The sequence below is a fragment of the Leptosomus discolor genome, chromosome 1 (genome assembly GCF_034619465.1).
Source record: "Leptosomus discolor isolate bLepDis1 chromosome 1, bLepDis1.hap2, whole genome shotgun sequence".
Taxonomy (NCBI): domain Eukaryota; kingdom Metazoa; phylum Chordata; class Aves; order Leptosomiformes; family Leptosomidae; genus Leptosomus; species Leptosomus discolor.
In genome coordinates this window covers 117,839,125-117,853,436 of record NC_141391.1, presented here as the reverse complement: position 1 = coordinate 117,853,436, position 14,312 = coordinate 117,839,125, and the positions used below count along the sequence as shown (strand labels likewise).

Genomic DNA, 14,312 nt, shown 5'->3' with positions numbered 1-14,312 from the left:
CTGTACAGCTTAAAGCCAGGCTGAAAAAAACAGCATTTAAGGAAAATAATCCAGCAAGAAAAGATTACAGGATATATTCTGTGCCTACAAAAGAAAATAATACAGAGGATCTGTTATTAACAGGTGGTCACCATCTTCTCTCTATATAGTAAATGGGCAGTCAATTCTCCACCAAATTACTTCACATCAGATTAACATTACATAGAAGATAGAGAGAAGCGCAGAACCATTTGTGCATTACAATTTGTCTGGGTTCGTCTCTGCTTTCTCTTGCCTCTGTGAGGTAACAGTGAAACTCAGCTGGACATTACTTCTCAGTTCTCTGAGTCTACACCCCTTCTGAGCAGGAATATTTGTACTAGTAATAGCAGCCTCTTGTCTGGTTTCCGTCTCCTAAAGATGAGAAGACATCTGCGTGAAACTCAGGTTATAATACCAGCAAGGGTATCAGGTCACTCTTGTAATTGAGGTGTATTCTCAGTTATTTTCCATGCCATCAAAAGTATATTCCTTTAAAGTTATCTTTTAATGACAGAGATGAGGGGGTGCAAAACGTTTAGACTGAGGAGATGGAAACCAGAAAAGAAAAAACACAACCGAGTAATAAAATATCGTAAATATATTAAGTAAATACATATATTGTAAATATGCAAATTTTGTAACACAATCTACTTGTCATGTCTCAGTCTACGAACAGCAAATACAGGGAAATACAACTGGTAAGTGTGCCACAAGAAAAAAAAATATAAAACATGAAAACTGGTCATCTTAATCACTTGCCTCTTCCCGTCTCTCTTCAGCAGAAGGAACTTTCAGTTCTCGTGCTGTGTCATCCTTGGGATCAAACAAGTATATGTAATCCGAAGAGTAGCTAACAAGGATCTCTTGACCATCTTCACTATAACATAGCGACGTTACTCTGCAGGATTTGTTATTGAGATGAGGAGGAACAAAACGTGCCACCATTCCAACAGTGCCCCTACCAGCATAATTCCCTATATTTAAAAAACAGGAAAAAAAAAAAAAAAGGAGGGGGAGGGAAGAGAGAAAGAAAGAAAGAACACATTTACTATTGCAAATTTTCAACAGCTTCAATATACTGGTTATTTAATATCCAGCAAAAGATGGTCAGAGAAAAGCCACTACGTATTCTGTAGCTTCTGTAATAAATTGGATCTGAATAGTGACATATCAGATCTTACTAGTATTTTGTATTTCTGTTTATGGACACTATATACATTATAAAAAAAGGTTAAAACACACACACAAATATATTCATATATCTCATACCCATCACACGATAGTGTGTGCATACTAGCTGTCAAATGTAGTACAAATGGAAATTTTAGAACCTAAGAACACCTACACAATAATAACGCAAATCTATATCTACATGCACATTAGAAAGGAGTTCATTATATTAAACTGAAAATTTAGGACATACATATCCTCTTTTTTATCCAAAATGTTTTAAAAAAATACTAGTTTTATTTTGAGACATAGTAATACTGCCACTTTGAAACTGCAGAACTATACAATACATTGGACTTACCAAGCGTCCCTGAGAATTTGCCTCCACTCCACACACTAAAACAATCCTAAATTCTAGAATTACAAGTTTCTGAGCAGATAAAAATTACCTACAAGAAGATCTAACACTAAGAAAACAGACTGTTCCAAACACTTGTAATTTGCCATGTAACCGTTTCCCTCGTGGCATATCTGTTGTGGCTTAGTATGTGCAACAGTCTGCCCTGGACGACAAACAAGTTCAGAGTTTATCATCTCACACTACATAAGGACTGAACAAAGTTTTAAATGAAAATCAATAGTTTGCTCACTAGCCATAGAATACTTCACCTCTGAAAAAAACCCCAAAACCACAAAAGCCCCAAACACACAATCCCCTCAAAATAAACAACAGAACACTATACCAATATATCCGGAAAAATTACAAAATCTTCAAAATTTTGTCTTTTTTCTCCTTTACTCTATAGACCAGCATACCTGAATTAATCTTACTAAAATTCAGATGAACCACTGCAGGCTGCAATCACTAGCTTTTTGGAATCTTGGAATCACATGTTTCAAAACAAAAGAAGAGACATTACAAAATGCCTTTTTCTGCATTCAGTATACAACATAATCTCTTCATACATTTTAGGATAAGTTTGCTTACTTGAAGATTTCTGTGTTAGCAAATATTAGAATGAAATGACTATTATTACAAAGCATAGTTCTGGTAGAAGAAAGCTACACTTCATTCAGTATTACTTCAGTCATTCACCATCCATTTTGAAAAACAAAAGAATCTGAAATTGGAACTGCAAATGGTTAGAAAAGCTTACTTACTGTAAAGGTATGGTTCCTACCTGTTGCTCTTGTACCAAGCATTCGCCGATCATATATTCTTACTGAGCTATCAGAACAACCCACAGCAAGATAATATGGGATTGGTGGACAGATAGCAACAGAAGTGGCAGCACGCCGACAGTTTATTAAAATATCCTGGAACAAAGAAAAATACAGTATTCAAATAATAGCTCTGAACATTTGAAGTATAACTATTTTTCACTTTGGGACACAGACCCATTAGTCAAGGAGGCCATGAGAAAACTAGGTCTGACCCTGTGAAGATAGATTGAAAATATGTCAAACAGAAAAGCTACTGCAGAGAAAGAAAACTATCACAGAAAGAAATATAGCATGAGATCAACAAAAGAAGAAAACAAACAAACCAAAGGAACAAACATTTAAGAATAGATAAGCATAACAACTACAGATTTAAGAACAGATAACTGTAACGACTACAGATTTATAAACTAGCTTGCATCTCAGATTTTCCTATGGAAACACAGATAACTGTTGAGTCAGAAGAGCACCAAATACACAGAAACAGTCAATTAATTTAAAGGATCAGAATAGATTTAATCTATGGGCGAAGAGGAAAAGAAAGAAGGAAATCCCTAGAGCTGGTAAATATGCACAAAGCAGAATAAAATTAATCTAGAGTAGCAATACACACTTTGGTGTCAGTTTTTCTCCAATTCAACATTAAAACTGTTTCTGCAATCCAAACACAGTGGACACCATCAATACCTTACCTTCTAGGGAGTAATACCAGTGGCTAATTTGATCTAGTATAATTCATCACCAAATCTTTTCTTACAGAGACACAAAGGATGCTCAAGAACACAAGGCTTCAGATGATTTTCAAGGCTCATTTTTTTGCTTTCAACTCCGCACTCTCTAGTAACTACTGTAGACCAGACCAAGAGATGGAATTTCAACACAGAAACTTTTCTACCATATCTGAAGTCTCACACCAAAGTTCATAAACTAAAAAACGCCAAAGAAGATATTGAAATAAATTTAAAAACAAAAGGGGGGAAAGAATAAAAGACTCCCCAAACGTTTTTGTTTCTTGGGAAACATCTTGTCATCTCCACCAACGACCCTGAAATCTATTATTTCTAAAAGCCTTACCAGAATTCATATCCTATGTTTGTATGATGTACAGCTCTACATTTAGGTCATCTTTATTAAAAGATTTCACTCTTACATCTTTACAATCTTCCTTTGTGCAACTTGTTTTGATTCGAGTATCAAACCATCTTACAGTGCCATCTTCACCACAAGAGAGGAAAGTATAGGGATCATTTGGTACAGTCATAATCTGCTCAAAAAAACAAACCAAAACAAAACAAACCAAAAAAGTATTACTACTTCCAGAAACACCATTAATTTGAAAATAAAGCATCAACAGTTTGAACAGCAGTAAAGACTGAAGCAATTATGACTCAAGTCAAGTTTTCTATTGAAATAGAGAGGAAAACTGGAAAACTGCTGATACTTTTCCTGAAAATGAAGAAATTTTGAACTACTGAAGTTTAAACAAACTGTGGAATGTCACATAAGATTAAATATTTATAGGTCAAAGTTTACAGTCACTTCTATTATCTTTTAATAAGCAGCATAGATTTACTGCAACCAGTTTTCAGATCAGTAATCAATTTGATGCAATAATTCAACAGAAGCTCAGTTTATTCTCTATTGAGTAATAGAAGATAACAACAAACAAAACTCTAAGAAGTCTGAATGACATGAAAATACTAGATGGCTTTTATTCCCATGGGGCCATTCCTTTACATTCAAAGTAGTCCCCTGAAGCAACTATGAATTAAAGGCTATTACTAACCTACTCCCTCACTGCACTTTTTTTTTTTTAAACTTTTTAAGAGAGCACTGTATTGTGCCATTTTCCTGACCTCAGCCCTGTACAAACTAGGGAAGACTCAGATGGAGTCTCACACGTATGGCTTCACTCAAGAAGGCCTCCTTAAGACAAAATAAAAAGGCAAGCAACCATAATGTTAAAGCTGAATCTACAGGTCAATGAATGCACGTGGAATGTCATGTTTCTACACGCTATCCCTTAAATACAAAACAGAGAATGTTGTGGAAAATCCCAGTATTTTTCTTTTCCTACACCACCTCTACTATCAGTAGCTTCATAGAAATTTATAAAGTTACAAAAATCAATAATAGTGTAATATGCTAATTCAACACAGAACAAGTGAGTGATTCTTTAACACTTTTTATGTGACGATTTACTCTCCACCCCCCCTCCCCAACTCTTAATGAAAGTAACCTATGGATCTCTATAAATCTCTCTACCTAAAGTGGGATTACAAAGGTAATCTCTGCAGGATTCAGCATTTCTTCATGTAATGCTCAGTACATTAACTGTGTTCTGTGCCAAATCTTACTGCTGACAAACAAGTCTAATAGACAGAACAAAGCCAAGGTTTTAATAACAATGGAACAATAAATTTGAGCTATGACCATTATTCCTCAATAGTGCAACATACTGAAAAGTATTTTTCACTACAGATTCACTCAAATTAATTTTATTAGTGTAGTTATAAAAGCCAGCAACTTTTCTTCAATCCACTAAATCCTTCCAGCATTTTTGCTGTATTTCAACGCAGAGCTTTCATTGAAAACGTTTACTTTGTTCCAAGAACATTGCTGAACGTGGTAAAACATAGCAAGCTCTTATTACTAGTAGCTCTACTTTATTTTTGTTCACACCAATACTGTTTCACAATACACATGTAACAGTGCGGTACATACTTTCACTTGCACATGTAATTTTTAATGTTTTTAAATACCATGCATAAGTATTTAATGAGCACTAAAACAGAGAAATTGAGAAGTGCAGACTCCAATAATTAAGTCATTGTTGCTATATTTACATTCAACAAGTACACATTATATATATAAAATCTTTTTTTTCTAAAAAAATAATTTTCTATTTAATTTCAAAAATATATAAATGTATGATCATTTTATTGTATTGAAAACAGGAAGTTAAGAGTTGTCCATAAAAGTACATTCTCTGAGATGCAATTAACATGAAGGGCAATAAAGAAAAGCGTTTGGCGGAGTAAAAATAAACTTGTAATGGCCTTATATAAACAACGAATTCTCCAGAAACATATTTCAAGAACTTCTCTCTCCCTTTCTGCTTATTCTGTTCTCCCCAAGAATAAAAATCAATTGTCCAATTATCTCACAATTCATAACAATCCACACAAACGTCCACATTCCTCTGTTTCAATGGATGCTTCTGTAATGTCTTGAACTGTCAAACTCCACGTTTAAAGTGCAGTATAAATTCAAACCACATTCAAATTTAGAATTAGGACCTCAGGGGCAGGCGATGTTTGCTTGTGTTATTTAGAGAATCCAGTGAGTCAAAGTTCTATATTTAATATGATGATGTCGTTACATACAACTGGGCAGTAACGTCATGATATTTTGAAATTATTTTCCCACTCCAGAAACCTCTCAGTGACAAAGTTTCACTATGTCAGCAGCTGAAGCTGTATCTCAGCCATTTGCGTAAAAAGCCCTGCTATTTACTCTATTATACTTTCATATGCCAAGGCTCAAAAAAAGGTCTGCTATGCCACACAATAATACATGCATTTAATGTTCAAATATCAGCTTTAAGACACAGTAACAGAATTTATAATCTTTATAAATAGTAGATTCCAAAATGTTTTATAAACCTATCTTTTTCAAAGACTTTTTGAAAAAAGCTCAAATTTAGATATGTTACATGTCAGTGCAAAACAGGCTAAGAAAAATAACTTCAAAGACATAGTTGCTAAAAAAGTCGATGTCAAACAGGGGTTTTGATTCCTTCCATTAACTGTGTTTAAAAACAGCATAAACAACCAAAAAAGTATGACACTACTGTCATTTAAAATAACAATAATGCCCTCTTGTTAACATTATTTGCTGAATAAACATCTCAAATTGACTGTGCAATATAGCAAAAGTCCATACTTTCTTCAACTAATGTTTTGAAGATATTTACTATATTCATACAACTACTTACTGTTCAGTTATAGTCATTCTATATGGACAACAATAAAACTCGTATCTTGATCTGCTAGACTCCATATTTTTCCTAAAATATTTTTCAGACTCTTACTGTTTTGACAAGTTTAATTTATATTTATCATCTGATTTAGTAGCTTGCAATGTGCATACTGATAACAACACCTTGCAAAGAGACAAGCAGCATCTCATATTAAAGGTTAGAAGTGTTACGTTCTAGCCTCCATTATTACTCCTGACCCACATGCACAACTGGCAACTACTTTCACTGACATTTCCTAGTTCGACCAGTGGTTTGCAGCACCACCTGGTGTCAGCCACTTCACGTAATCAACCAAACTGTTGGTCAACCCAAGATCAGGCAGATGAAAACTTAAGACCACCACAGTGACTTCTCATGATGATTTTTATGCTGCCACCAACTCTTCCATTTGCAGTACTCTGAGCAGCCTAGCCCATGCCCCCAAACTTTGTGCACCCAAACCCACTGCTCTAATGATACTTCTACCACTACATTCATGTCTCCTCAGCACAGTATCCATAACCATTCTCCTATTCTCGAGCTCAAAAATGTTTTATATAATACTCACAGCTAGCTATCCAGGAAACAGAGGTGCCAGTTGAGCCAGTAACTGCCTGCTCCTAAAGCCTGCAGCCAGCCAGCAAGGGGAGGCTCTTATTTCCCCAGGAAATCACAATGCAGTGAGCTGACAGACACCCCCCCACCTCAACGAGGACTTTTCAGCTTTAAGAAATACCACCTCGGTCTCCAGATGTTCTCACAAAAAGGCAAGTTTTATTTGAGATGCAGAGAGCATCCAATCAACTTACAGAAACCACAGACTAGCATACAGACTACTATATATAGTAAACTTCAGTGAGAACTGAAGCAGTTTAAGTTTCTGATTGGGGGCCATAAGGACTGATGCTATTCAAAGGAAACAGTAGCTTCTTAATAAAAATAAATCTCAAAAATAAAAGCAGATGATGTGAGCCAGGGATCCAGAGTCACATTTTGCAAAACTGAAAATATAGTCTTGTATTTAAACCCAGACAAAACCAAACCGAACCCAAACCCAAAATCACAAATCCCAGAAACAGAAAGAACACCACAAGGTTTGCTTGACTGACCTACAAAGTTACCCTGCAGACCGGAAGTGTTTTTGACAAAATCTTTAATGGAGCATGTGTAATTCCAACCATCAGATACTTTTAATACACGATCAAAAAGTAATTCTGGCAGTATTTCACCATTTTCTTTTCTCACACCACCTTTTCACAGCCCTCAACTTTTTCTTAACAGAGACTTTAAAATATTTTTTACACACAAAGATTTAAAAGCTTGCTATGAAATCTAAGCTAAATAGTTAAAAAAGCAATGAATTTAGGATTTTTCCCACTTGTGTGTACTGTGGTAATGTTAAAAAACCAAAACAAAATAAAACAAATGAAAAATATTCAAAAAACCTGGAACATATATAACCTAAGGAGGAAATCCTAGTATTCTTCCTATTTTAAGCACAGTAAGTTTTACAGATTTTGCTGTCATTAAAATAAATATGTCAATAAATCTGAGTATCTTCCTAACTTACATAACACTTTGCTTCTTCACTTGCCTATTTATATGTACAAAAATTCCAAGGGAGGATTGAAAACGCCTCAACCTTTTTCAGAAATAAATTTACAGCACAATTTAAATCAGTTTTGCTCTGCAGAGGGCTCTTGTGGTGAAGGTATATTCAGTTATTATATTTGCAAAGAAAGTCTTAACGACACTACCTTTTGGAAAGTCCTCCATTTAATTTAGACAACATATTTCTTTTTTAAAGTCTAGTCAAAAAAAAAAAAAAAAAAAAAAAACAAAAAAAACCCACAACAACAACACAAACTCCAAAAAGCTAGAAGGAAAGTTCTTTAATTCCCACTGAACTAAAGCTTTCAGCATTCTGGTTAAAATCTTGGGCAACGATACAAGAAAAATATGTATTCTACCTTTCTTAAAATTATCATATACTTTTGTGAGGTACCTCATAGGTAGTTCCATAGTGGCATGTATACTGGCATTGTCTGTTGGTCTCCGCATCTTGTTCAACATTAGTGTAAAAAATGACTCCATCTCCAGAACAAGATACAATCTGTTTGTCATTGGTGCACGGTAAGAATTTTGCACTAAAAATATTGGCCCTGTGTCCTGAGCGAATGGTTCTTAAAACCTAAGGAAGAAAGAAAAAGGAAGACTATATCAGGTTAATATTTTCAAAACAAATAAAGAATGGAAAAACAACAGAGACTCTGAAACTATAAAACATAAGTTATGTACAGGCTACCAGTAACCTACAGTTTAATAGGACAGAACAGAGAAGCTGTCTACACCAAATTTTTTTAAGAACAAAGTGGTTCACTTGAAGATATTCACTTACACACTTGCACAAAGCAGTCTGCAAAATGAAAGGACTGGAACGCAACTGCCACCTTTTGTTTTTAAAATGCTAGTTACATATCACATCATGTTTCTCAAAGCAAAACATTAGTCTAGGGTGATAGTGCAGCCAGCCAGCACATCACTGAGGAGAGATTTAGAAGACCTAGAATATCATGGGTCAAGCAGAATAAGCCATTGTAATCCCAGCCAACTTTATAGACTTTAAAAATTGATGCTGCTCTTAAAATAAACTCACTTTAAAAAGGAGAACTGAAGTTTATAAGAAAGGATGTTTTAAAACCAGTCAAAAATAAACAAACATTTAAGAACATGATTACAGGGCAATAAACTAAGACTTGACAGTCTCAATGCATGTCATTCATCTACAGTACAGCAGAGAAGCATATTAATTTATATCACCATCACAGTTGGTTTTAAACACTTTGTGATGACTCTGTATTTCCTATCATCATACTTATTAGTCTATCAAAACTGAAAAAACCTCCATATGCTTTCCTGTGCACTAGCGAATATTCCATTTTATTTCTCCCATATGCAGCATTTAAACCGAACTGCATTTTCATCACTACTAGCAGGAAAAAGATACTTACCAAGTTGTTTACAGTAACTACTTCCAAATTTCCACTCAATTAACTTACTCAAAGAAAACATTATACAAATGAAGTTGCTTTCAGTGATAGCTCACACCTAATATTTCAGAAGTGCTATTTCACACCTTTTTAGCAATTCATACAAAAAAAAGTTAACAGTGTATCTGCATATTCTGAAAGATACACAAGGGTCAGTATTTTTTAAAAAAGAAAAATTATCAAAATCAGGAGATATAATTAATTCATCTTTTTTCAATAAATCCGCCTCTTCATTTAGATTTGTTCAGATCTCTGCATTTTACTGAACATTTGAAACCCAGACATTCAAAAGAAATGAGGAACTCTGTATCAGCAACTCAAGAACAAGTCCATAAGGTACACTAGTTCAGACAACAGTTAAAGATGTCATCTGTCAATCCCACCTCAGATTTTATACTGCTACCGTGAAAGAAATATTTTTGTCCTGACCAGAAATTGGTTTTGATCTCTGTAATAAAAATGAAAAATACAAAAATCTAAACAATTATGGGTTTCTCTACAATCTTGCCAGTTCTCTACCACTTCCTCCCTACTGCTGAATATAAGCAGGCAGATTTTTTTCTCTTTGCTGTGCTGTACAGGGTCCTCCCCTCACCAAATTACACCTGCTTCTTATTTTTCCCCCTTTTTCTCACTAACTCCAACCTAATGCCCTTGTTTTCCATGCAGTCAATAGCTAACATTCTAATCTGCTTCAGTTTTCCCCATCTGCAGATCCCAGTTTAGACATGGAGATCTACATTTTATGATTGCCCTCAAACTTGCAAAAAACTTTTCCTTTCCCTCCCCCCTTCTCTCCTCCACTGTAAACTGAAACCAGCATTCAGAAATATATACAGCTATGCATTTTCAGTAAAGGAAAGAGTTTTCTCACAGGCAGATCTAACCTCATCTTGCCTGCCCCTCAATTTCCTAACTGTGCAACATTGCACAGTGCTGCAATAAAAAGTATTAAAGTATTACAGCATTTATTATATGTAGAAGATTTTTCCATGCCCTTCTTGACTTGTACTGCATATCCTTTTCTACTCTGCTTGTTATACTGCCTTAAGAGGGGAGAAAGAGGCATTAAAAGTTGCTGGTGCCTAGGCAGCAAAAAAGATGAGAAAATGTAACACACACAACCAACCCCCAAAAGCCTATCGTTACCTACACAAAGTAAAATACCACTACCTTACTCCATTAGGGCATTTTACTACCAACACCTAACAGGCTACAAATACTTAATGACTAAGGAAAAGGGATAGGAGGAACAAAGAATTTCGGATGTTCTTCAAAGTAGCTGACTAGCTGTAGTAATTCAGACATCCTCATCATTTTTGCAATTGCTTAATACATTACACAGACAATCAATTGAAGAGGCAAATACGAGAATTCAACTTGCACCTCTCAAAGTGCAGAATAAATCTTTGAAATGGGATTACTAATTTATGTAACGATCCCAGAAGCTTGCATACAAGCACCATCCCTAACAATAAGTACTTTCCTCCAAGAAAGTAGAATTTCTGGCAGCTACTCTTGTCTTCTTTAAACCTGAAATGTTTAAGTTCAATATCCAAATGGAAACTCTTTACAATAAAAAGGCACTATAATGAACAAACAAGCATTTTTGAAGTCACATTAAAAACTAAAACCAGTTAAAAAAAACCCACTGTGGCTTGCTTCTGAAAAAAGAAGCCTGTTGAAACTAATGCAAGTCAAATATCAGTGGGTTACTAAGCTTTTCAGGATGTGGTCAATTTAGGGCTCCCTTTCAAGATACTCAGCACAGAATAATTTACAATCCAGCCTTTTCAATAGTACTTCCTTTGAAGGAGTCAAACCCCCTTTTGAAGTAAAGGTAACGAAACCTAATGGAACCCCATCCTAAAGCGGAAAGCAGCAACCCTGATTCCAGAAAAGCTGTAAACCTTCAGCCCCACTCAGCACCCTCCAAAGCCTCCTCAGCACTTTCTCATGTGAGCTGAACCCTTTCACTCCCAGAAGGCAAACCAGGCTGAAGATTCAAAAATTCTGAATGTGACTACTTATAAAAATCCTGTCTTCACACTAGTATCAGCTGAGAGAAGTCTCAGGCTCCATTTAAAAGTTTCGAAAACTGAATGCTTAACCTGATGTAAATACATAAATTTCCAACTTTTTGTACCATATTTGTAGTGGGTAGAGCTTTAGCTCCAGCCAAACTTTCCTCTCTCCTCGCCCCGAGTAATGTGATGCCTAAAACAAGTAAAATGAGGAAGAAGAGATCCACAAGAGGAACTGTTCTCAGTCATCCCAAAGTATAACAAAGTGCTCATCCTTTTGATTTAGATTTGCAATTACTATTAGAAATTACAGTAACACATTTCTTCTCAGATGCACAAACACTGTAAACTTATAACCCATTGAAACTTGAGAAACATATTTAGACAAATCTCTCCTTACGAGACACCTGCATCTGGCCGGATATAACCCAAACTGGAGTGACTTACATAAATTTCATATAAATAACTGTTAAACAAGATTAAATCCTTCCTCATTAAATTAGATATTTTACTAATGCATTAGACTATATTGATGGCTGAAGTCTATTTTTGCTACTCTAGCTACCTCATAACAGAAAATATGGTGACAAGGATATCTGCCAAGATGACAGAATTACAGTAGAGTTCTGGTACCAATACCAATTTGCTCCCTTTTCCCGTATCGATTCTGTTACTCAAGCAGGAGAAAATAAGCTAACACAATTGTAACTATCTTTAAAAGTTGCATGTCTAGTATATTTTGGGAACAACACTGATTATTAACTCTTCTTGCTAGTACCTGCTCTTTTATAATTGCATTTGCACACATTGGGGGGAAAAAAAATAACTTAAAAAATCTATCTGTTCTGCTGTTATGTAAAAAAAATAACTCAGCTGACTTAAAAATAAGAAAACAAAACATCTCCTGTACTTCTTAGTTAAGTGCAGCAGTAGTACACAATGAGGAAAAAAAAGTCATCCAATGAAAGCATAACAGTTAAATTGCCCCATCTATTAAAATATTACAATATTTTAATGTAGTAATTATAAGATTATGATATAGCAACTATCCCATAGATATATTAAAATAAACCCTGCACAACAAATAATATTGAACACCCTTTACTTGCATGAAAAATTTTTACTTTACAAGTCTCTCCAACAACACCCACTTTGGAATATATCCTTCATCCAGTTCCTAGCAGTTTTAGATACCTCTTCTTCTTCAGCTGAACTCCCAGTCCAAGAGAAACTCTGGTCTAACGACACTGATCTGAACTTTGTCAGACTGACACCAACAGTTCAAAGGAAGAGATGAAGCTATGGCTCATTTGGGGACGAGAGGAAAAGGGCCTTACCTATAGGCACAGGCAACACTATTTTCCCACTGCAGCTCTTCAGGAAGGCAAAACATTGCTGCCTCCATAACCTTCTATTCAAACTCTTTTCTACCATTCCAGTCACACATTCTGGTTCCCCCACTACAGTTAATTTTTCATCACCTGTTCAGGGCTTAGTTCTCAGCCTCCAAGATAGCATGAGAGAGAGGACTTCACTTGAACATTGCTGCATAGGATCCCCAGCACTGAAGGACAGTTCAGAGCAACTGTTCTACCAAACAATCAGCAGCTCCTTAAAGATCGAAGTGTGGAACACTTCTAGGTGACATTACTGGAAGCCATTGGACTGCAACATAACCCATGTGAGCACCGAAGTGGAAAAGCAAAGACCTTTACAGCACCTCCCCTTTCACAAATCTGCTTCCCCTATTTCAGTACAAATTCTTCTCCATCCACACACATGTACACACAAGGCAATGTCATTTCAAACGGTAATAAAGTATTTCAATCAAGACTGACACTTCAAGAACATTACACAGAAAGAAAACTTGGTATATTACATACAGAAAAAGCTAATATTTTAAAACTAAAACGAAACAGAAAACAATTTACCTGACTATAAGATTTCACAAGAATTACTGAATCCTACTGCTAATTCTGACACTAATCTGTTGTGAGACCGTGTTCCTTTGTGCCAGACAACCTACCGTAAAATGGGATAATACCTGTGTCACGAGGGATTAGAATACCAAGGTTTTAAAGCACTGTGAAGTTTTATTCTCATTTATAAGCACTATAAAGTGCCTGATACTATCTTTGTCAGATAATAATTAATATCTGAAAAATAACATCTTCAAAAAAAAAATCTTAATATCTTGAAAAATAATAGCTTAAATCTTATTTGAAAATCCAGAAACAAACCTACCTTTCTGCTGTAGGGATTACTAATTACCAAATTGGTGTCATCTGAACCAGACAAAATATATTCTCCTGTATCATTCCAGCAAATCGTATTCACCTGCAGGAATTAACAAAAATTAGTTTAGATTTATATTAATACAAATTTCAGAATATTAAAACATCAATACTCATCCAACACTACAGAAATAGCAGTTAACAAATTCAATTGAAATGATGCAATTTCTAAACAGCTAGCACAAAAAAAAAAAAATAGTGTTTTTAAAACAAATTGATAAGGGAATCACCTGCTTCATTTATGGCATCTCAATTACTCCCTCTGCTCCTGAAGAGTCCATCAGGTAAATTAAGCCTTCCCACAAAGGCCTCAGTAGCCACAATTTTACACATTCAGGTGTTTTAATGTACCAAATCTACTCCAAGAGTTCTCCAAATTTGAACTGGAAGGCATCACAATGCTCTCATTATTCTGTCTTCACCACATTCAAATTCTGACCATCCATTGCCTTTTATACTTTTCAGTGACCACACCTTCTCAGGGATCATCTGAAAAGCACTGCAGAATCCA

General features: G+C 35.3%; 1 protein-coding gene across 3 annotated transcripts in view; it reads right to left on the bottom strand.

Moving 5' to 3' along the window:
* Nucleotides 1-14,312, bottom strand: part of DCAF6 (DDB1 and CUL4 associated factor 6) — a 90,529-nt gene that overhangs the window by 53,920 nt on the left and 22,297 nt on the right. For all 3 annotated transcript variants that reach the window (XM_086463229.1, XM_086463234.1, XM_086463244.1), the window contains exons 3-7: nt 13,752-13,844; nt 8,439-8,624; nt 3,563-3,676; nt 2,373-2,508; nt 781-995 (exon numbers count right to left, since the gene is read on the bottom strand). In XM_086463229.1, coding sequence (XP_086319355.1) covers nt 781-995; nt 2,373-2,508; nt 3,563-3,676; nt 8,439-8,624; nt 13,752-13,844 — 744 coding nt within the window. The remainder of the gene's footprint in view (nt 1-780; nt 996-2,372; nt 2,509-3,562; nt 3,677-8,438; nt 8,625-13,751; nt 13,845-14,312) is intronic.